This window comes from Pan troglodytes, chromosome 15 (assembly GCF_028858775.2).
Source record: "Pan troglodytes isolate AG18354 chromosome 15, NHGRI_mPanTro3-v2.0_pri, whole genome shotgun sequence".
NCBI lineage: Eukaryota > Metazoa > Chordata > Mammalia > Primates > Hominidae > Pan > Pan troglodytes.
This window is the reverse complement of record NC_072413.2, coordinates 73942593-73964698: the sequence shown is the minus strand read 5'-3', so window position 1 is coordinate 73964698 and position 22106 is coordinate 73942593. Positions and strand designations below refer to the sequence as shown.

The following is a 22106-nucleotide window of genomic DNA, read 5'->3' as shown; positions in this document are numbered from 1 at the left end:
AGGAGGATTGCTTGAGCTCAGGAGTTCAAGACCAGCCTGGGCAACAAAGTGAGACCCCATCTCTACAAAAAATAGAAAAAATTAGCCAGGCATGGTGGCATATGTCTTTAGTCCCAGCTACTCAGGAGGCTGATCTAGGAGGATTGCTTGAACCTAGGAGATAGAGGCTCCAGTGAGCCATGATCCCACCATTGCACTCTAGTCTAGGCAACAGAGTGAGACTCTGTCTCAAAAAAAAAAAAAAAAAAAAAAGCGTCCCCAGTAATCCTAAAAAATATTTTTTAAACATCTAGAACTGTTTCCCAAACTTCTGGATTTCATAAACTGTTAATATTTCAAAAAGCAAATTTCTGTTTGTGTGGATTGGCAGTACAGCTTAACAGCTTTTAATTTTGTTAAGAACATTTTTTTAACCATTTTTTAAATGGTTAAAAAATCATTTCATTAAAGAATGGACCTTTCTAATCTTCCCAAATTAGAAAGGACACAAACCAGGATAAGAAATGGTCCTTTAAATGGAATAAATTTAGCTTACAAAAAAGTTACTACATTGTTCTTGGATTTCTCCTATCAGTAAAAACTTCCTTATGCATACACCAGTGTTAAAACATGCTACAGTCTCTTTTTCAGCTTATCAGTCCAAGCCCCAGGTTAATTTCTCAGGTTCTTTTCCCACCCTTTCTCAAATGAATAAGGCTGAAGGCCAGCTCCTCTACCACCCCAGCTGACAATGGCCTAACAAGAAAGGCAGGACCTAGGAACAGTCACTTAATCCATAAATTTTACTACTCAGCTTGAGGCTGCACAGAAAGACCCTCCCCACTCCTGCCCTTGAAACAGCACACTGCCAACCTCTCTAACTCTAGAGGCCTTTTTAGATTAACCTTTCCTAGTGCTCAGCACAGCATCCGCATGGATGAACACTTGCATTCTGGTGACTTAGCTCTGGTTGCTGGGCCTCTTTCATACCCATGTTTCTGGTCATTACTTCCAAGTTGCACCACTAATGTCAGAACACTTTCTGTCTCAATAGCTAATATATCAGAACGTCCCTGTCACTAGTCCCAAGGGAAAATGGACACAAACTGTCTCTGCACCAATCACTCTCATTCTTTTCTCACCAATAATATCACCTGAAAAAAAAAAAGTGTATGTTGAAACAGTCCAAAAGCAATTGGCACATAATGGGAAAGTAGTATGTATTCAACTAATTGTCACACAGATAATAATTATAACTTTGGACAAAACATATAAAACCACTATTAGAAGATACCGGAGAGGAAACAAAAGCAGGCAGAAACTGAAGGAGATTTTATCCTTGAAAGAAAAGAACTGGATTGGTAAAAATCCATGCTCAAATAGATTCTCTGAGTGTGAATGCACTCAGTCTGTACAGCAATTGGGTAGCTGGAACTCCAGCAGAAAGCTGCAATTTTATTGGCTTTAAGAACAAAGCTTGGGGCTGCTAGAGGGGCTAGAAATAGGGGAAAATCCTGAGAAGAAGGGAGCCCCCAAATACATACACAGATTTCTCTAAAATTCTTAGTCAATACCTGAATTGTACATGCATAAAGGAGACTCCAAGAAACCCAGTGAAAAGCAACTGCTGAAAGGATAATAAAAAGCTGAGTAGAGATGAAATTTCATTGCAAGGGAGGCAGAGTTTGGAGTTTGAGTTCCACAAAGTTAGAGGTGCTTACAAACATTGGGTCTTTCACTGAAATCCCCGAAGAGCCATCTGAGGAGTAAAGACCATGTCCCAGGACTATGGGATTTGCTCTAGGACAAAGGGCAAAACCAAAATACACCCAACCTAACACAGTCCGAAACCAAGTTCCCACAAGTTTAAGGTGATCCACAAATAGTTTAACAGCCTACTAAAACAAAAATAAACACTTTTCAGAGGAAGGTAATTCCAGAGTTACTGTAATTTTTCATCTACAATGTCTTATGTACAAACAAAAATTACTAGACATATGAAGAAGTGTGAAAATGTGACCTATAGTCAGAAGAAAAAGTAGACAATAAAAACTGACCCCAAGATGACCCAGATGTTAGAATTAACAGACAAGAACTTTAAAGCAGCTATATAAGGACCTTATAAGCAGCTATATGTTCAAGGACTTATGGGAAAAGATGGCCATAATGAATGAACAGATCGGAAATCTAGGAAAGAAACAGAAGCTATGTAGGAAAAAACAGATGGGGAAAAATAAATGGAAATTTCTAATTTAAAAGTAAAATATCTAAAATGAAAAAAATCAGTTGGGCTTAACAGCAGTTTGAACACAACAGTAAAAATCATCAGTGAACTTAAAGACAGACCAATAGAAAACACCCAATCTGAAGGACAAAAGGACAAAAGATAGGAAAAAAAATTAATAAGGCTTCAGAACAAAAAACATAGAACAAACTTATGGAACAATATCAAGCGGTCTAACATTTATGCAACTAGAGTCCCAGGCACAAAGAGAAAGAAAATAGGGCAGAATAGATATTTGAAGAAGTAATCGCCTAAGACTTTCCAAATCTGGGGTGACAAATATCAACTGTGAGATCTGCAAACCTTAGCAAATCCTAAACAGAAAAAAATCAAAGAAAATGACACACAGTCACATCATAGTCAAAGTGCTAAAAAGCAAAGATAAAGACAAAATCTTTAAAGCAGCCAGAGGGAGGAGAAAAGACTTACATACAGAACAATCGGGGGAAAAATGGCCAGAGGACAAAGGTATGGCAATTTTTAAAGTGCTGAAAGAAAAAAAAAAAACTCTCAATCTGGAATTCCATATCAATATAAAATATCCTTCAAAATGAGGATGAAATCAAAACATTTTCAGATTTCAGATAAACTAGATAGAGAAGTTGTTCTTGGCAAATCTGTACTACCAGAAATGCTAAGGGAAGTTCTTCAGGCTAAAGAGAAATGACACCCCCAGATGGAAACTTAGATCTATTGGAAGAAATGAAGAACAACAAAAAAGGCAGAATATCTCTCAGTGACAACTGTTTAAAGTAAAATGACAAACTGGGCTGGGGTGGTGGTTCACGCCTGTAATCCCAGCACTTTGGGAGGCCGAGGCAGGTGGATCACTTGAAGTCAGGAGTTTGAGACCAGCCTGGCCAACATGGTGAAATCCTGTCTCTACTAAAAATGCAAAAATTAGCCAGGTGGGTGGTGGGCGCCTCTAATCCCTGCTACTTGGGAGGGTGAGGCAGGAGAATTGCTTGAACTGGGAGGCAGAGGTTGCAGTGAGCCAAGATCATGCCACTGCACTCCAGCCTGGGCAACAGAGTGAGACTCTGTCTCAAAAACAAAACAAAACAAAAACCCGACAAACTGTATTGCAAAGTTCTTAATATAAATAGTTTTAAAATATATGCTATTAATACCACAAAGGACTGGGGGGACAAATGGACTTAATGGCTGCAAGGGTCTCACATTTTATATGAAGTGGTATAATTTTTTTTTTTTGAAACAGAGTCTCGCTCTGTAGCCCAGGCTGGAGTGCAGTGGCACGATCTTGGCTCACTGTAACCTCTGCCTCCTGGGTCACAGTTCAAGCAATTCTCCTGCCTCAGCCTCCCAAGTAGCTGGGATTACAGGCGTGTGTCACCACGCCCAGCTAATTTTTGTATTTTTAGTAGAGACGGGGTTTCACTATGTTGGCCAGGCTGGTCCTGAACTCCTGACCTCTTGCTCCACCCGCCTCGGCCTCCCAAAGTGCTGTGCTGGGATTACAGGAGTGAGCCACCAAACCCGGCCATGGTATAATATTAACTCTATGTAACCAGTGATAAGGATGCATATTTTAAATCCTAGAGTAATCACTAAAAAAAAAGTATAAAAAACAATACCTAAAAGCCAATGGAGGAATTAAAATGGAACTTAAAAGCAATGGGCTAAACACAGTGACATAACTCTCTATTATATTGGGTAAAAGCACGTGACCAGAAATGTTTCGGTCTATCACCAATGACATTCGACATTAGTCAGTACCCTTTTCCTGTAAAGTATCATTATTTAAAGAATATTTTACTATCATTCTGCTCCTTTTCAGTAATTATTGACATGTCACATAATAAAAAGAAATCTAGCCTAGCTAATGATTTCAATGAAGCTTTCTGATCACAACCTTATGGTTTCTAAGCAGATTAGATATTCTATATTCACAGCACACTCTCTACATCTCCTTGCCTCTCCTAAATCCTGGCTTCCCCCACGGACTTCGTTGCTCTCGCAGCTCTTTCAAGTAGAGTCTGCTCATTTTTTAAAACCCTGCAAACCCAAGTCCCAAGACAATACTCCTGTTTCACTCCCCAAAGTTCCTCTAGACCATTATTCTTCCAAATTATTATGAAAACACTTCTTTCAAAACTTGTACCATTCAGCTATACCACCTCTCTCCTTCATTCCTGTCACTAACAATGCCCTGAGCACACACTGACCAAAAATTTGGGCATTTGGCTCCCTCTCCACAACTATTCTCATTATTCTAAGCCAAGTTAGTGTTCACATGAACAGTTCTAATGTTTAGCCTTGTGGTTCCCAGACCCTTTAAATGCCAATGGCCTTGTTGCTACTTTTTGAAACTCCAGTCATAACTGGAACTGCTCCATCTCTGAAATATCCAGTCCCCTCCTTCCCTCCTTATCTAACAACTTCCTTCTTGGTGTCACTTCTTTCCCTATCAACCTAGCTCATTCCCAAGGTCGATGACATCATGCCACCCCCCCCCTTATCTTTTTACCACACTTCCCCTTGCTATGGTTGGAATGTCCCCGCTAAACTTGGGTTGAAATTTAATTGCCATTGTAACAGTATTAAGATGTGAGATTATTATTTATTTTATTTTTTGAGACACAGTTTCACCCTTGTTGCCCAAGCTGGAGTGCAATGGCACCATCTTGGCTCACTGCAACCTCTGCCTCCCAGGTTCAAGCAATTCTCCTGTCTCAGCCTCCTGAGTAGCTGGGATTACAGGCCTGCACCACCACGCCCAGCTAATTTTGTATTTTTAGTAGAGATGGGGTTTCACCATGTTGGTCAGGCTGGTCTTGAACTCCTGACCTCAGGTGATCCGCCCATCTTGGCCTCCCAAAGTGCTGGGATAAAAGGCGTGAGCCACCATGTCCGGCCAAGATGTGGGATTTTTAAGAGGTGGTTAAGCCATGAGAGCTTCTGCCCTCATGAATGGATTAATGCCATTATCACTAGAGTGGGTCCCTTATAGAAGGATAAGTTCAGTCCCCTTTTGATTCTCCCTCTCATATGCCCTCTTGCCCTTCCACCTTCTGCCATGGGATTACTCAGCACAAAGGCCCTCACCAGATGCCAGCACATTGATCTTGGACTTCCCAGCTTCTAGAAGTGCGAGAAAATAAATGTCTGTTTGTTCATAAATTACTCACTCTGTGGCATTCTGTTAGAGCAGCATAAAACAGACCAAGACACCCCCTAAAGCCTGGATCAAGCCAACTACCTGCTTCCACTGTGTCAAGATCCAGCCTGCTCAGGGGTGTTGGAGAAACTTGCACAACCATGCGAATTAAGGCTTAACAAATTCATGCTCTGCCTTCCCTCAGCAGGGTCCTACCTGGTCTCCCTGCTTCCAGTCTCACCTACCTCAAATCTATATCGCATGCCTGCATGGGCCCCTGGAAGTTACAGAGAATTCTAGATAGTGAGGGGAAGCTAGGTTCCAATCACGAGTCATTTCTATGTAAGTATTTCCGGTAAATTGCCTAACAAGGTCTCTGAAGAAAGGCATCTGAACATCAAAGACTCCAGTAACTCAGCTATGACTTTTTTTCTAATTATAAGTATTTGCTTTTATACCTGATTTTGAATCTATAATTTTGAATTGTTTTTCTTAAAGAAGGCCGCCAAATTGCATAAGCTTCAGGACTCATAAAACCTGGATCCATCCCCGTCCAGTTGTTGCCAAAGTGTTCTTTCTAAGATGCAAATCCAATCATACTGCTTCTCTACTGAAAATGTGTTTGCACTTGGAGATCATGAAGGGTCTATGTGTCAAAAAAGGAATCGGGAGTTCATGCTATAGGTTCTTCATAGAGACCCTGGAATATATGCTGATGACCCCCACATCTGTTATCACTAGTTTCCAACTTTCTCTCTTAAGCTCCATACCACATTTTCAACTTGGCAGACCTCTTTGAAAATCCTGAAGGCAACTCAAATTCAGCATGTCCCAAATTGAAATAATTATCCTTTCTTGTTCACCAACTGCTAAGACTCTTAAATTCTCAGTCTCAAAAATGTCATTATCCATTCAGTCTTTTCAGCTACAAGCGGGCTCAACTCCAGACTCTCCTTCTCTCCCACTTCCAACAGCCAATCTGTTACCACATCCTATCTGCCTGCCCTCAAACAGGTCTCTTGTCACTGACCTCTCCTCTTTAGACCCTCCGCCAGGTTTTTGTTTATTGTTTCCCAAAGTAAGGCACATATGCCACTGGTGAGATGCCTGGTAAAGGTAAATAGATGAACCTTTTTAAAAATAGCCAGTTATGGCCACACGCAGTGGCTCATGCCTGTAATCCCAGCACTTTGGGAGGCCGAGGCGGGAGGATCATGAGGTCAGGAGATCGAGACCATCCTGGCGAACACGGTGAAACCCCGTCTCTACTAAAAATACAAAAAAAAAAAAAAAAAATTAGCCTGGCGTGGTGGCGGGTGCCTGTAGTCCTAGCTACTCGGGAGGCTGAGGCAGGAGAATGGCGTGAATCCAGAAGGCAGAGCTTGTGGTGAGCCGAGATTGTGCCACTGCCCTCCAGCTTGGGCAACAGAGCAAGACTCTATCTCAAAAAAAAAAAAAAAAAAAAGCCAATTATGTATGTTATGTATACTAAGAAAAATATAAATATCACAAATGATCATTTCATTGAAAACATTTTTTAAAAATAAATGCATTTAAGTATAAAAGGAAAGTTGATTTAAAGAGAAAAGTTAATAATGTGAGTGGTATGTATTGTAACTGTAAAAACGTAAAACTGTTAAAATGATGGGGAAACGCCTGAAGTTTGGGAATGCTGCCTTGGTTGATGCCTTCATCACCTCTCAGAAGGACTGCTCCAACCGCCTCCCAGCGATCTCCCTGCCAACAAGCTCTCCCACTCTATCCTCCAGTGTAGCTGCCAGATTCATCTTTCTAGAAAATAAAGTTGGTAACGTCATTCTTTGCTTTAAAATCTTTGTGGGCTCCCTACGACATAGAAAACAAACTCTTATTTCTCCACTTGGAATGCCAGGCCTATGTTCCCAATACATTAAATGGTTTTACCATGCCCTAAAAACCCCCAGCCCCTGTGCAATGGCATGCCTTAGAACAGGCTTTGCAGGCCGCCAGAAATGGCTTTTTGCCCTCCTTGCTCATTAGCAAATTCCTACTCATTCATGTCAACCCACTTCAAGAGCTGCCTCTTTTAGAAAGCCTTCCCTAACTCCTAGGCAGGGTGAGGTGATCCTTCTGGGTTCCTGAACTCAGATAGTACTTCAGAATTATAATTTTTGGTATAGGTGTGTGGTTCCCCACTTAGAATATGAAGTTTTCTTGTTCATTTTGTATCAGAAAGTGTATATTAAATGTAGGATAAATAAGTAAATGAATAAAATTCTACTTATAAATATGTATATAAAAATATATATAAATGTGCCAGGTGTGATGGCTCATGCCTGTAATCCCAACACTTTGGGAGCCCGAGGTAGGAGGATCACTTAAGGCCGGGAGTTTGAGACCAGCCTGGGCAACACAGTGAGATTGTGTCTCTACAAAAAATTTAAAAAATATATATATATATAAAATATATATATATATAATGAATATATATATAAATGAATATTATATATATAAAATGAATATATATACAAATGAATATTATATATATATAAATGAATGAATGGGCAAAGCAAAATGGAGTATGGGGGTTGGAGTTCTTTGTTATCACTGGTTAAGAGGACAAAAAGAGATGCAGGAAAAAGAGAAATAGTAGAGATAAAACAGAGGAAGCTCAATAAGAGAGAGAAAAAAATAAAGACATGTCGGAACTAGGCATAGTGGCTCACGCCTATAATCCTAGAGCTTTGGGAGGCCAAGGTGGGAGGACTGCCTGAAGCCAGGAGTTCAAGGTCATCCTGAGCAACACAGCATGACCTTGTCTCTACAAAAAATAAAAATAAATTAGCTTGGCGTGGTGGTGCATGCCTATAGTTCCAGTTACTCGGCAGGCCGAGGGGGAGGATTGCTTGAGCCCCAGAGTACATGTCATAGCCTAGTCACTGAATTCTTTCAACAAGGATTTACTGAGACCTCACTCAGTGTGTACTGTGCCAGGCACACATGGCCCCCTCTCTGACTGCTCCCTGAAATTGCAGGGACCCCTACTGCTAAATCCAATAGGACCTGCTCAGGCCTTCCCTTCCTGGACCCTCTTGGCAGCATCAAACACTGCTGACCCCTCAGTCCATCATGACACTCTCACTTATCTTGGCTTCTGGACACCATAGGTGCTTGGTTTCTCCTCTCCTCTCTGGCCACCACTCCTCAATTTCTTTTGGTAAGCTATTTTTTGGCTGTGTGTTTCCTAAACACGAGTGGTCCTCAGCTTCTGTCTGTTCCTCCACTTCCGTCAGAAGCCCTCTCCTCTTACTCTAAAACCCTCTCTTAGAGTGTTGGGCTTTCATTTAGCACCTCAATGCTAAGAACTTCCAAATCTCCAGCTCCAGCCCACAGCCTGGTATACACAAGTCCCATGCATCAAAGCCTCTTGGGCATTTCCTGCAGGTTGAATACATCATCCCCCACTCCTCACACCTGAGGATTCATTTAACCAACACTTACTGAGGACCTACAAAGTGCCAGTCTCCAGGGAGGAGAAGAGCCATTTCTGCAGCTTGCAATTGGTCAGAGAGATGAAACTAAATAAGGACACAAACATATGATTACAAACTGTGATTGAAGTGATAAGGAAAATGTGAAAAAAGAAACGAGCGCATATAATAAAGGGACCGCACTTAAATCAACTACAATAGCTGACAGGTGTGAAATGAGGCTGGCCATGCAGAGAAGACCCAGATGACACAGGACTAAGTTAAGGATTTGGGTATTTTTTTGGTTTTGTTTTGTTTTTTTATCTTAAGTGCAATGAGTATCCATTAAAGGGTTTGACCGTGAAATGACTGATACACATTTTTACAAGACCACTCTAGCTAAACTGCAGGACAGTGGGAATATAAGAGGAGGGACCAGTTATGAGGCAACTACTGAAGCCCAGGTGGGATGATAGTAGCTCAAATCATTTCTCTAATTTCCCCCCAACCCCCACCCCCAAACAAACACTTTTATTTTCTAATAGAATTCTATTCACAGCCGTAGATCCTGACAAGTCTCTGCTCTGGTCACTTTGCCTAGATAGAAGTCACTTCTCATTACAACAAAGGTATCATTCCCATGAAAAGTTTCACATACCAAAAAAAGATTTCTGAACACAGCCAGTGGTCTATTTACTCCAAAAAGGAGTCAAACCAAATTCCAACATTGCAATAGAATCTGAAATCCTTGAGCATACCTCGGAGATTTTTCTTGACCAGCAAACACAAATGCATAGAGGAAGGTACAGTGGTTGCACTGAAGATGCGGCAATAAAAGACAAGGCTAAAAATACTGAAAGCTCACTGTTTAGTTCTCATAACATTACCAATTATTTCAGTGTCATATTAGAAATGTTGACCTCATATAGGTCATTTGTGAAAAGGCAAAGGGGCTGGTTTTCAAACACTTGGTCCATTTATCAAGGAAGGCCAAAGGGGCTGGTTTCAAATACAAAGTCACTTACGACCACCCCTCTATCACCTGTATGGTCAACTGCTCCATTAACAAATCCACCAGGCCATGCTCTCTCTCTTGTCTCCAGAACTTGGCTCACACTCTTCCCTCCACCTGGAATATTCTTCCCCCTCTTCTCTTGGCTAATTTCTACTCATCCTTCAAGTCTCTCAGCTCAAACCTGATTTCTTCCTGGACCACCTTTTTGGATATCCCTGAGAATAAAATGGGCTCAACGTGTTTACTCTCATATCTTCTGTAATCACCTCCACCTGACACTTCTCTGCAAGCCCCTAAATCAAAGTTCTAGAAGGCAGGGAGCATGTCTGATTAATTATTGTATTCCAAGTTCAAAGCACAATACCTGGCACACAGAAAGCTCCCAATCAAGTTTCATAAATGAATGAATATTTCCTTTTTTCCAAGGTAACTGAGGTCACCAAGGTCACTCCTGCCCTCTTCATTTTCTACTCATCTGCCCCCAGAACAACAAAATGATATAAGTCAGCAATTAAGGATTATTCTTTGGAAAGACTGTCGACCTTCAGACAGAGAGCTGCATTTTGTTGACGGAAAGGTGTTGGCAAACAACTGGCCAATGGCATAGGCAGAAATGCTACTACAAGAGACAAATAAAATGGGTCTCAAGTGGCACAAAGAATTCTTACTGAAAGGATTCCTTACCCAAATGTTTCTTTGCCATAAGGGCCAGTTGTTAGTCTATGAAATATGAATATCTCTGTATCTTGGACAGAACTGATATTTAGGATAAATTGATAATACATTCTAATTCTCGTTTGATACAGATAAGGACAATAATAGTTAGCAGGTGTTGGGCACTGCTCTAAGAGCTTTATATATTTTATTTAACCCTCCAACAACCCAATGAGATAGATACTACTATCATCTCCATTCAACAGATGAGGAAACTGGCTTACAGTAGTTAAGTAACACACCCGGGATACACACCTAGCAACTGGCAGAGCTGGGATTAAAGACAAAACGATCATCTTTTCTACTTCTCAGATTACATAGAAAATCACAAGAGAGGACTCACAGTGCACTGGGCTAAGCTCTTGACACATATTTCTCACTTAACCCTCCCCATAGGTGAGGAGGAGAATCTTAAAGTGCTCTTTGAGCACCAACTTGCACTCTGGGTCTCACAGAAGCCAGCAAGAAAGCATGTTTTCCTGGGGCACTTGAAGAGCCTTTGACAAAGCCAGAGCCAGTGCTGGCGGAGAATCTCAAGATGCTGATTTCCAATTGCAGGCTCTACCCTGAGATGACATTCCCTCCCACACAGCAGCCGGCCCCAGGGATGGGTCAGCGATGCACATCTGCACACTCCAAGGGAGAGTTCAAAACCAAAGCATGCCAAGCATGACATAAATATGAAGTGTGGAAAACACATTCCTTATGAACAACTCCATATCAAATTCCCTGCATCCCTCTTCGGCAACGTTATCAGAAGCATCATTCAATCCAGCCGATTGGAGAGCGGCTATGAAAAACGCTGGAAAATGTGACCAATCAGGAGAGTTATTTTTGTGAGAAAGAAGAAAAATGTCACCAAAAAGGGTCAGCAGATAACCCTATTGGGCTGAAAATAACTGCCTGGCTGGCAGACCAGTAAGGGGACAGGCGGAGGGCGAGAGACGTAATGCAAAGTGCCAAGGGAGCTCCGGCTGAGTGAGGCTGCTGGGGGATGAGGAAATTGGCCTAATTTGGGAACATGAGCCCAGCAGCATTTCTCAGATTCCTGCGAGGGAATCTGGCTAACTTTCAGTTCTGCGTCCTCGGAGGAACACCAAGGGGATAGGGGGAGAGAAAGGGAACAGCTGTGACTCCAACACTTCTCTAGACCACTGAACGAATAAGGGTGATCAAGTGAGAACTTACTCCCATTCCAAAAGGACCCCAAGGGAATGACCCTAAGTCTCTCCGCCCTTTCCAAAATCCTCTTCTCTACTGGGAGGTCTGTGCTTCTTCCCATCTAGCAGGTAGGAGAGGTTAGGCACTTGAGTCAGAAAGACTCAACTAGAGTCACAGATTAGCTGAATGCTTCTGACAAGTTACCCAGACTCTTAAAGTCTCCATGTCCTCACATGTACAACATGATGATAAGAGTACCTACTTCAAGAGCTACCATAAGGCTCAACTAGGACACTGCATGTAATGGACAGATAGCTAGCAACTGTTGCAATGTAAGCTATGATGATGATTATTAAAAGGACAATCTGCAAAATAAAAGCTAAGCCAAAAACAGGTCTAGATCCCAGCAAGAAATGCTCATCCAAAAGATGAGCTAGCCCTGGAGAGGTTTTGCCAAAGATTACTTTTGCCCAAGCTCAGTAGAAGGTAACTTTTCGGTAGAAAGCATCTGGGTCTGTCCTTAAAAGAGTTCTGTGAGGGCACAATCATTTGAATCAATAGAAGGTCAAGGCTCAAGCAGAGAAATCTGGTTTAACTCTCAGACCCATCCTCCCTAGAGAAAGCTATACATCACAGACATGTAGACACTCATCATAGAACTGTCTTCCAGCAAAATCCTCAATACCTATAATTCCAACCTGAACTGCTAGCTGAACCATGCTTCTAGTGATCCAAGCCTGATTTGCAACAGGTGCACCCCACCCCACCCAAAAAATGTAGTCATAAGCTTTCTTAGTACTTACCATTTCTCCTTGGGTTTCTGTGTGCCGGATACCGTGCTAAGTACTTTACATGCATTACCTCATTTGATCTTCACAACAACCCTAAAAAAGTAGACACAACTCCAATCTACTCCAAACTAGTAAAATCACACAAAGAGTTCATCTTTCTGGAAAATTTTAAAATTAGACAGTTAAGTGATTTGAAATGTATCGAATGACCAAGCAAATAAAGAGACTTTTCCTCTTCTCTCAGAGCAGGAAGAAGAGTTTAATTACCTGGACCAAACCACAGGCATCCTACTGGCACCACGTCCTAAGTGGTTATGGAGACAATCAGAAGGAAAAGATCAAGAAGAGGCCACTCAATCAGATATCCTGGAACTTAGGGCATACAATTTTTTTTCACTCAACTCCAAAATAAAAACTGGAGAAGAATGTAAATTTTTTTTAAGCTAAAATAATTTTCTCTTCATACCCAGGGCTACAAAAAAAAGGGGGGGCTTTCTATAATTTCTATTTGTTTTAAATTGACATGTCATTTTTGAACTGCCTACTCAAGAGCCATTCTCCTCACCTCCCTTACCAAGAAACCCCGATGCTATGGTGTGGTAATGTGCCCATTAAAAACTCCCCTGAAACTGAGAGTGTGGCTGTAAGATCCAGTTCTGACCAATGAAATGAAACTAGAGCTCTCCTTAGTGAGGACTCTGGCTACTGTTTTCCTGATAAGAAGGGGTACACCCTTCTTACTGGCATGCACCTTGAACTCTTCAACAATTCCCTCTCTTCCCACCTAGAATGCATATCTGATCCCAGGAGAATGACCAGCCATCTTGCAACCATGAGAACAAAAGTCACAGGCTCCAGATAGCAGAGCAGGAAGCTGGAAGGACCTAGAGTAATGCAGGACATGCTCCAGTGACTGCACCCACTCTGCTCTGCCCTCCACTGGACTCTTTGCTATGTGAAAGAAAAATTGCTCCTGTTTGATTCAAGTACTGAAGTTGTTTCTGTTGTAGGCAGCCAGATTCAATACTGATAGAGGAGGCCACTTGAAAAATCAATCCATCCTAAAAGACAGGAGTTTTAAATTCAGACGGAAATGGGAACCAGGCAGATCAAATGTGAGTAAATCTGACCAGGTGTATCAAAGTACTAAGCAGTTAACTGGAGAGGGATGGATGCGTGTAAGCTATCAGCAGCTGCAGCTCCAGCCAATTGCCGCCATGTGGGAATGTCAACCCAGCATTCTCACTGTGCCAGGGCTTCTGATTTTAAAGAGAAGCCCCAAATCTGAATTTCCATATTACATTTCCTAATTTATAAATGCGAACCAAATTTAAAAATTCTTAACCCTGTATGGATCAAATAAAACATGACTATAGGCCAAATTCAGCCTGAAGGCCACCAGCTTTCAACCTCAGTAGAGGTTAAGGTGGAATAAAAAGAATGCCCAAGTTCTAGAGAAATAATAATGGTTGGCAACATACTGAGCATGTGTGTGTCAGACTGAGTTAAGGGTTATATCACTTTGTCTTTCCAGCTATCCTATGAAGTATGGAATATTATTATCCCTGTTTCACCAAAACAGGAATAATAGGAAAATGAGGCTTAGCAAGATTAACTCAGTATCACAGAAGCTAATGTATGACAGGGCCAGGATTTCAGCCCAGGCTGGTATGACTCCTAGGCCTGTGCTTTTACAGACTCTTAAGAAACACCTGCTGCAACTAGAAAGCAAAAAAACTTTTCTCCAGGTTGGGTGTGGTGGCTCACACCTGTAATCCCAGCACTTTGGGAAGCCAAGGCAGTAGGATCGATTGAGGCCAGGAGTTTGAGACCAGCCTGGGCAACATACCAAGTCTTCGTCTCTACAAAAAAAAATCAGCCAGGTGTGGTGGTGCATGCCTGTGGTCCCAGCTACCCAGGAGACTGTGACTGGAGGATCACTTGAGCCCGGGAGTTCAAGGCTGCAGTGAGCCATTATCATGCCACTGCATTCCAGCCTGGGAGACAGAGCAAGACCCTGCCTCAAAACAAAAACAAACAAAAAAACCCTTTGCTCTGGATAACTACTAGCCAACCTATGGATAAATGAGTAGTAGCCTGTGAACAGATTTCCAAATCAGTTCTAAGAGACTCTGGCTGGCATGCTCTTTCTTCGGTGCCCTTTAATAAAAGCAGCAAAGTGCTGTCCCAATATGCCTTTATTCACTAATTTATTGAATGAATGCTTGCACAGTGCTTTTCAGTTTATTAAAAAGCTTCTCAATGCGTATCTCACTTGCCCCCATATCAACCTGGTGGTATTACTATCACTATTTGACAGATAATGAAATGGAGAATTAGAGAGATTGGTGGACTTACTCACAATCCAGGCAATTAGCACCCAGTCCTCTGGTGCGAAGCCCTGTGTTCTTTCTGCTTCCTTCACCAGAGCTCCCAACTCCACTACCTCGCTTTAAAATAACCATGTGTTTGAACTAATTTCCACTTAAGTCTAAAGTAACTCCAGCATGTCTGACAGCTCCCAGGTACCATATTTATGTTTGCATGGATATCTTCATCCTAGAATACAGTCAGCAAGAGGACAAAAATAAATATATCAAGTAATAGAATTGGAATGTAAATGGGCACACACACAAGTCTTGGGATCTAATTTTAGAAAGAAACAGCCAAAAAGTCCCACACAGCACAGTGAGCATCTGGCCCCGTGGGAGGCTGCCCACACTGTTTAAACCTCAATTAGCCCAGGGAGAAAGGGATCCTGGAATCCTAACTGGCATCTTGCTTTCAGAGGCAACAGTTGGGTGAAGAGCAGAATGACTTTTCATCATGTTCTCCCACAAAAATGGTAACGCACAGAGTTAAAAAAAGGTAAACCTCGAAATAAGTAGGTATTACTGAATGGCTGAAACCCTGAAAGGATTCATCACACTCTGTGACTATGGAGTTATATTCTCACAGCAATGATTCTCACATGGGAGCCAAGGGAAGTGGATGGTAGGCAAGCAGGGCCCACTGACCCCAGCCTAGGAGCTGATTTGGTATGGGGGTCATATAAGGCTTCAAGGCCTAATCAGGTCATCACAGGCTCATTCACCTAACTACCATAGGTGGCTATAACCTCCTTCACAATTAAGTAGACTTTAAAATATATATACACACACACACACACACACACTCTTGTTAATATACACACACACACTCTTGTTAATATTTATCTATATATAATATATACTCTTATTGTTAATTATATATTTATGTATATATCACTCTTGTTGCCCAGGCTGGAGTGCAATGGCAAGATCTCAGCTCACTGCAACCTCCGCCTCCCGGGTTCAAGCAATTTTCCTGCCTCAGCCTCCCAAGTAGCTGGGACTATAGGCACATGCCACCCAAACCCAGCTAATTTTTAAATATTTTGCAAAGACAAGGTTGCCCAGGCTGGTCATGAACTCCTAGGTTCAAACAATCCTCCTGCCTTGGCTTCCCAAAGTGCTGGGGTTACAGGGGTTACAAGCATCAGCCACTGTGCCTAGCCTTAAGTAGACTTTTAATTATTCTTCCTGGGTGCCAGTGATCACGAGAATGTAACTTCCATTATGGCAAGAGATCTTGTCTCTTTTGTTCACTGAAATATGCCAACCCTGCAAAATGGTGCCTGGCACTTACTGTGTGCTTCAATAAATAGCTGTTGAGTAAATGAATGAATGATCTGGTGTTGGAATTAATCCTCCTGGACCCATGTGGAACAGTGTAAAGTGCCAGAGGCCAAGAATTGGCTTCCATCAGCTCAGTCATTTGCTTCCGCGTTTTCTCTTTAAATACATACACCACTGCAGTTCAAGCTCCCTGAGATCCAGGGTTGGGTCTGGTATATCTTCTTTCACCAAATTCCTACTTTATATCACCTCTCCTAACTGTGCCTCCAATGCTCCACTATCCTCACCTCCCAACCTCCCTGCCCCAGGCCCCATAACACTTCTACATAGCTTCTAATGTGTAAGTACATCACACACTATGTACTTGACCCCACCTCATCCTGCGCAATAACAATTGCAGGCCTATTCTGCCAGGCACTATGACAGATAATAGGGTACGATGATAAGACACAACCTCTGCCTTCCAGATGCTCATATCTTATGAGAGAACCAGATATGTAAACAATTAGAATACAATGTAATAAGTATCACAATGGAGGTGCCATGGCCGCAGTTACAAACTGACAATCCTTGGACCAAATCCAGCCCATATGATGATTTAATATCCAGTCTATATGGTGATTAGGTTTTCTTAATCAGTTGCTAACCTCTAAAAATGTGTTGCTTTCACATAAAATTTTAGACTGCCAGCATCTCTTGAAGAATCATATCTGGCAATACTGGGCCTGTATTCTCGACAGCATCAACCAGCTTTGGCTAAGTAGTGGTTGTCCCTTTAGAGGGGGCATGTGGCCTCCAGTTCCCAGTCCCCCTGCCCTAACTCACTCCCCTAGTTTCTTCCAGGCAATGATGCCAAGGGGTCAGCTGCTAGTTTTTCTAGGCCAGCACAGATGTTATCTTAAAGTAATGATTCTCCATACCCACACTTCTAAAAGGAGAAAATGAAAGATAAATGGACAAGGCCATGTGGAGAGCTTAAGAAAGTGGTGGAGAATGCATTTCCTACGAAAATGAAGAATATTCCTACCTATGTGATATGTAAGTGAAGTGTGTCCATGTCAGGTACCCGGTTCATTTGCTCATGCACCTGCCTGACCCATTAGGCTTCTCAGCATGGGTCTCTTCATCTGTTGCAAACCTACTATGGGCCAGCAAGCTAGAAGCCAGGTTTCCTGCTGTCTGGGAACTCACTGTCCGGTGGGGGAGACAGACATGTAAAAAGACAATTCACATATAATGGCATATGTTCACAATAGGTACTATGGGAAGTGAGAGGAAGGACTGCTAAGTCAGCCTGGAGAGGTTAGAGAAGAGCTAACTTCTGGCAGAGGATGACCCTGAGGCTGACTTTTGCAAAGTTTTTTCAAATGGACAGAGGAAGGTAAAAAGGGGCTCTGAGTAAGCTGCCAAAAGTAGTGCCCTGGCAGTAAAAAGTATTGCTCATCAGAATTACCCACCCTCCACAAAGAAGCTGGATCATTTCCCATAATTCCAGGCTACTCGGAAAAGTTTCCAGGAAAGTAAGGCCAGTAAATGATCTGCTTCCTGCCGGAAGACTGTAGAAAGCGCAGGTCACCACCGAGAGCAATGTCCAATTGTGTAATCCAACCTTACGTCACCAGTCTGCCTCACTGGCATTTATTCAGCGGAAATAAAAACCTGGAATCCTACTGGATTTTGAAACTTCCCAGTCCCTTGCTTCAGCTAACATAAAAAGTTCTACATTAAGAATATAAGGAAATGCACAGAAACTAGTCTGGCATCAAGGAAAAAAAGTTCTTTCATTTCCTGCTACAAGGACAAATGCCAAGGAAGGGAATTCCCAAATCAAGACAGGAGAAAGGGTTGGCATTCAAGAGAAGAAATATGGACTACCAAATCCTTGGTCATTAAGGAATCACTAACTCTTAAACAGTATTTCTTCAGATTTTCTTTTTTTTTAGCACCCACCTCTCCAGTCAGAGTCAAAGAGGAATTCTTGCCATTGAGATGATTCTCGGCCTGCGCTGACTCCTGTTGAGCTCGGCGACCCATCTTGGCCCTCTGTAAGGAGAAACAGAAGGCACTGCTGACCCAAATGTCATTTGGGCCACTACTGAGATGACAATCCGGCCGGGCGCAGTGGCTCACAGCTGCAATCCCAGCACTTTGGGAGGACGAGGCAGGCAGATCACAAGGTCAGGAGAGCCAGACCATCCTGGCTAACACGGTGAAACCCCGTCTCTACTAAAAACACAAAAGATTAGCCTGGCGTTGTGGCGGGCGCCTGTAGTCCCACCTATTTGGGAGGCTGAGGCGGGAGAATCGCTTGAACCTGGGAGGCGGAGGTTGCAGTGAGCCAAAATTGTGCCACTGCACTCCAGCCTGGGTGATAGAGCAAGACTCCATCTCAAAACAAAACAAAAAAAGATGACAATCCTGGGAAGGTAAGCAAGGACTGGATTTATGATGATGTGGTGGAGAACGGGATTTGAGTTACTTGGACATGTTTTTAGAAAACCCTCTAAAACCCCTTAAAACAAAGCACCTGAGGTCAGTTCTATTTGATAGGAAAATAGGAAATTAAGACAGGTTCTCACTCTGTTGCCCAGGCTAGAGTGCTCACCGCAGCCTCCACCCCCTAGGCTCAAGTGATCCTCCTACCTTGCCCTCCTGAGTAGCTGGGACCACAGGTACACACCACCATATCTGGATACTTTATTTTATTTTTTTGTAGATATGGGGTCTCCCTGTGCTGCCCAGGCTGGACAAGGTTTTCTTTCAACAGCTATAGAGATGGCAAAAGAAAATTCTATTTTCTACCCAAAGAAATGCAGTTACAAATTCCTCTAGAATGGGCAGAGACCTCATGCCACAGGTCAGAGAAGAAGGTGGTAAATGCTCCCATGTTCCTACGCAGGATTTTAGGAAGGCTTAATTTCAAATCTGCAGCTTGGCATGAAAATCATTATCAAACAGGCTTTTGGAAAGAATTCCTAAATTCCACGGTAAATGGAAAACAGTTAGCATTTGCTCTGATATATACAGTAACTGGGTTTGCCTTTACAGACATTAAGGGAAATCTAGTACAAGAATTTTGAGACATTATCTTTGGAAATCAGAGCACTTCAAAATTCTTGGCCATCAAATGAATCATTTGCAGGTGTTTCCCAAGGCCCTCGGGTGGAGACTCTGCCTCTAAGGCTTCCCAGCACATAAACAAAACTTTATTTAGTCAGACTCTTGGGTGCTGAAATATTTATACTTTTGCTTACTTTGTTTAAAAAAAACAGCATTAATATAAGCACTTCTAGATCTCATTTAATGTGGCTTCCTTTGATTCTCACAATAATGGACAGAAACTGAGACTGATGTCATTTTACAAAGGAGGAAACTGAGGCCTAGGAAGGTGATGAAGTGGCTGACATAAACCTAGGAGCAAAGCCTTCTGATTTCAGATCCTGGGTTTCCTGGGTGCTTTCCACTCTACCCTGCTGAAACTTGTTTTAAGATGTTCTAAGGACTGACTGCCCCACTAAACTGAGAGGGGTTACAGAAGAGCTCGTAAAAACTCTTATGTAGTGTCGACACTTCAAATTGTAGTGTCATTTAGGTTTCAGGGATGGTGGAAACAATCTTTCTGATAATAAGCAGCTTATTTTCTTCTCAAGTCAGACAATTCCATCCCTTCACCATGGTTGCCCTTTTCCATTTGTCACAGCACTGAGTATCTGAATACAGCATCCTACATATGGCGGTTGTGCTAAAACAAAAATTCAATGATCTTGTCGCTAAATGCTGTTCACAGGTGTTTTCTCTAATAATTTTTAAGTATTTCAAGGTTTTAAACTTTTTGAAGACCTGTATAGATCCATAGGGTAGAAAAACTTCTTTACTGCCTGATTTTTGTGTATGTTAAATGTAGTCTATTTATTGCCCATCTTCTCCCACTACAACATAATCACATGAGGGCAGGAACTTTGCTTTATTCATTGCTGTATCTCCAGCACCTAGGACACTGCCTGATACACAGTAGGGGCTCAATAAATATTTGTTGAATGAATGAATAACTACATTCACATCCCCAGGTACTAAAAAACATTCACGTATCAGCAGGCCTGGTGACCTTCAAAACACTTAGAGATTTCACAGCAGAAACTAAAGACTTGCTCTGGGGCCCAATCTTTTAGTAAGTGCGATCCTAACCAGTTTTAAAGATAAAAAGGCCTGATGGGGGTTACAAAGGAGGAAGGTAGACACTGAACTTGGGTCTTGAATCTAGCTCCATTATTTACTAACTATAACGCTGGGTAAACCACAGCCTCATAGGCAACAGTAGCTAACCTCTTCTGACCTCTTCCGTGATAACATATGCCAAGCACTGAGTTACACGCTTCCCATGTATTGTTCCATTTCCTTTTCACTGTAACACCTCCATTCTAGGCATAAGGAAACCAAGGCTCGGAAAGGTTAAATCGTTTTTTAGGTTTTTTTTTTTTTTTTTTTGAACCCAGGCAACAGCTCTATGCTCCATCTGGCCTCAGTGCCTGAACACCTCATCACTCCCTCACGTTACAAATCGGTCTTGGTTTCCTTAACTACTGAGGTAACTGAGGTAACTCCCACCTCCCCACGGGGATTACCGGGAAGAAAGGCCGTCCCTGCCTGCCTCCCTTCCATGCATAAAACAGTGCGGCTTTTGCAGGAACTTCTGCGATGAGGTGTCCCAAAGGAAAAACTCTAGGATGGGAGCGAGTGCGACCCCGGCCGGGGCTCCCCCATCACCCTGTGATCGATCTGTTCTGGGGAAGTTCGCACTCGGGGCTCTAGAAAACGGAGAAAGGCTCGGAAATTTCCCACGGTCCTAGACGCCGGCGGGGACAGGGTGTTTTCTACTTTCTGAGGATTTTAAAGAAAGCAAACCCCAGGCCAGCAGCGGCGGAGCCCACAGTGGCCTGGGGGCGGGGCGGTGAGGCTGCCTCCTTCTGGGCCTCACCCGGCGCGGCTCGAGGCCTGCCGCCCTGAGTCGCCTCAGAGAAGTCGGGGCCGGCGGGGTCGCTCCTCCCCACCCGCCAAATCCTGGCCCCCAAGGCCCCCGCATTGGTCCTCACGGAGGTAGCCAAGCTGTAGCGCAGCTCCTCGTCCAAGTCGAGCAAATCCTCCATCTCCGCGGCCGCCTGACGTCACTTCCTGGAAACCGACTGGCCCAGACGCGTCCCTGCTAACAGCCCCGCCCCCTCCACCCCAATTTTTAAAGGGTACGCAGCATGGTTCCTGGATTCTGTGTGCCATCCTCCAAACTACCGAATCTTTCTTAAATCTGCCTTGCTTGACATCTGGAAGCAACCTCCGGTTATTAAAACTCGCCAACGCTGCTCCTGCGAGATGGTAAAATAATTTGGTCGTTAGGAACTGTCTGTATTTGTAGCTCTGTTTAAATATATCAATATATTAAGTGCAAAGCACTACTACTGCTATACTGATGCCTCCCACTTGTACAGCTCTTTGCAAGGTACAGAAGGCCGTCACAGTTATTGGCTTAACGTGAGGGGCATTAACAACCTTGTGTGGGAAGCAAGATAAGTGGTATTGTTTCCATTTGACAGATGAGAAAACAGGGAATCAGGTGTAATAAATGGCTTACCATGAATTATGGAAACTGCAATATACATAATCTCTGCCTTCAAGAAGTTTACAGAGAGGCTGAATCAACACATCAAATAGCTGAGTAGTAATAACTTTCAAAAGTACAAATATTCAATATCTCATTAAATCCCAATAATCCCACAAAGTGAGTAGCAGTAGTATCTCTAACACAACAATAAAGCACACTGAGGTACAAAGAAGGGGCTTGAGGAAAATCACCTAAGTGCCAAGCAGCAGAGCCAAATGCCCTTCTGACACCAGACATTACTGGAGTATTTATCTCCAGCACATACTACTGGGTGCCAGCCATTCTC

General features: G+C 42.7%; 1 protein-coding gene and 1 long non-coding RNA gene across 7 annotated transcripts in view; both read right to left on the bottom strand.

Annotated features, from left to right (window-relative positions):
- Window positions 1–21367, bottom strand: part of IFT43 (intraflagellar transport 43) — a 98513-nt gene extending 77146 nt beyond the window's left edge. For 3 of the 6 annotated variants that reach the window (XR_008539053.2, XM_001162208.7, XM_063793776.1), the window contains exons 1-2: window positions 21258–21367; window positions 18118–18210 (exon numbers count right to left, since the gene is read on the bottom strand). Coding sequence is in view for 4 of the 6 variants with exons in the window: in XM_001162208.7 (XP_001162208.2) it covers window positions 18118–18210; window positions 21258–21311 (147 nt within the window). In the remaining 2 variants the exon portion in view is untranslated. Of the gene's footprint in view, window positions 1–18117; window positions 18211–20789 lie in introns of all 6 variants that reach the window. The other 3 variants (XR_008539052.2, XM_009428179.5, XM_063793775.1) reach the window with 2 other exon arrangements.
- LOC134808377 (uncharacterized) lies at window positions 12524–17357 on the bottom strand. Its single transcript, XR_010151238.1, has 3 exons — window positions 17195–17357; window positions 14870–15070; window positions 12524–12604 (listed from the first exon to the last, which is right to left on the bottom strand). It is a non-coding gene; the product is annotated as an uncharacterized LOC134808377 (long non-coding RNA).
- Window positions 21368–22106: the final 739 nt, after the last annotated feature.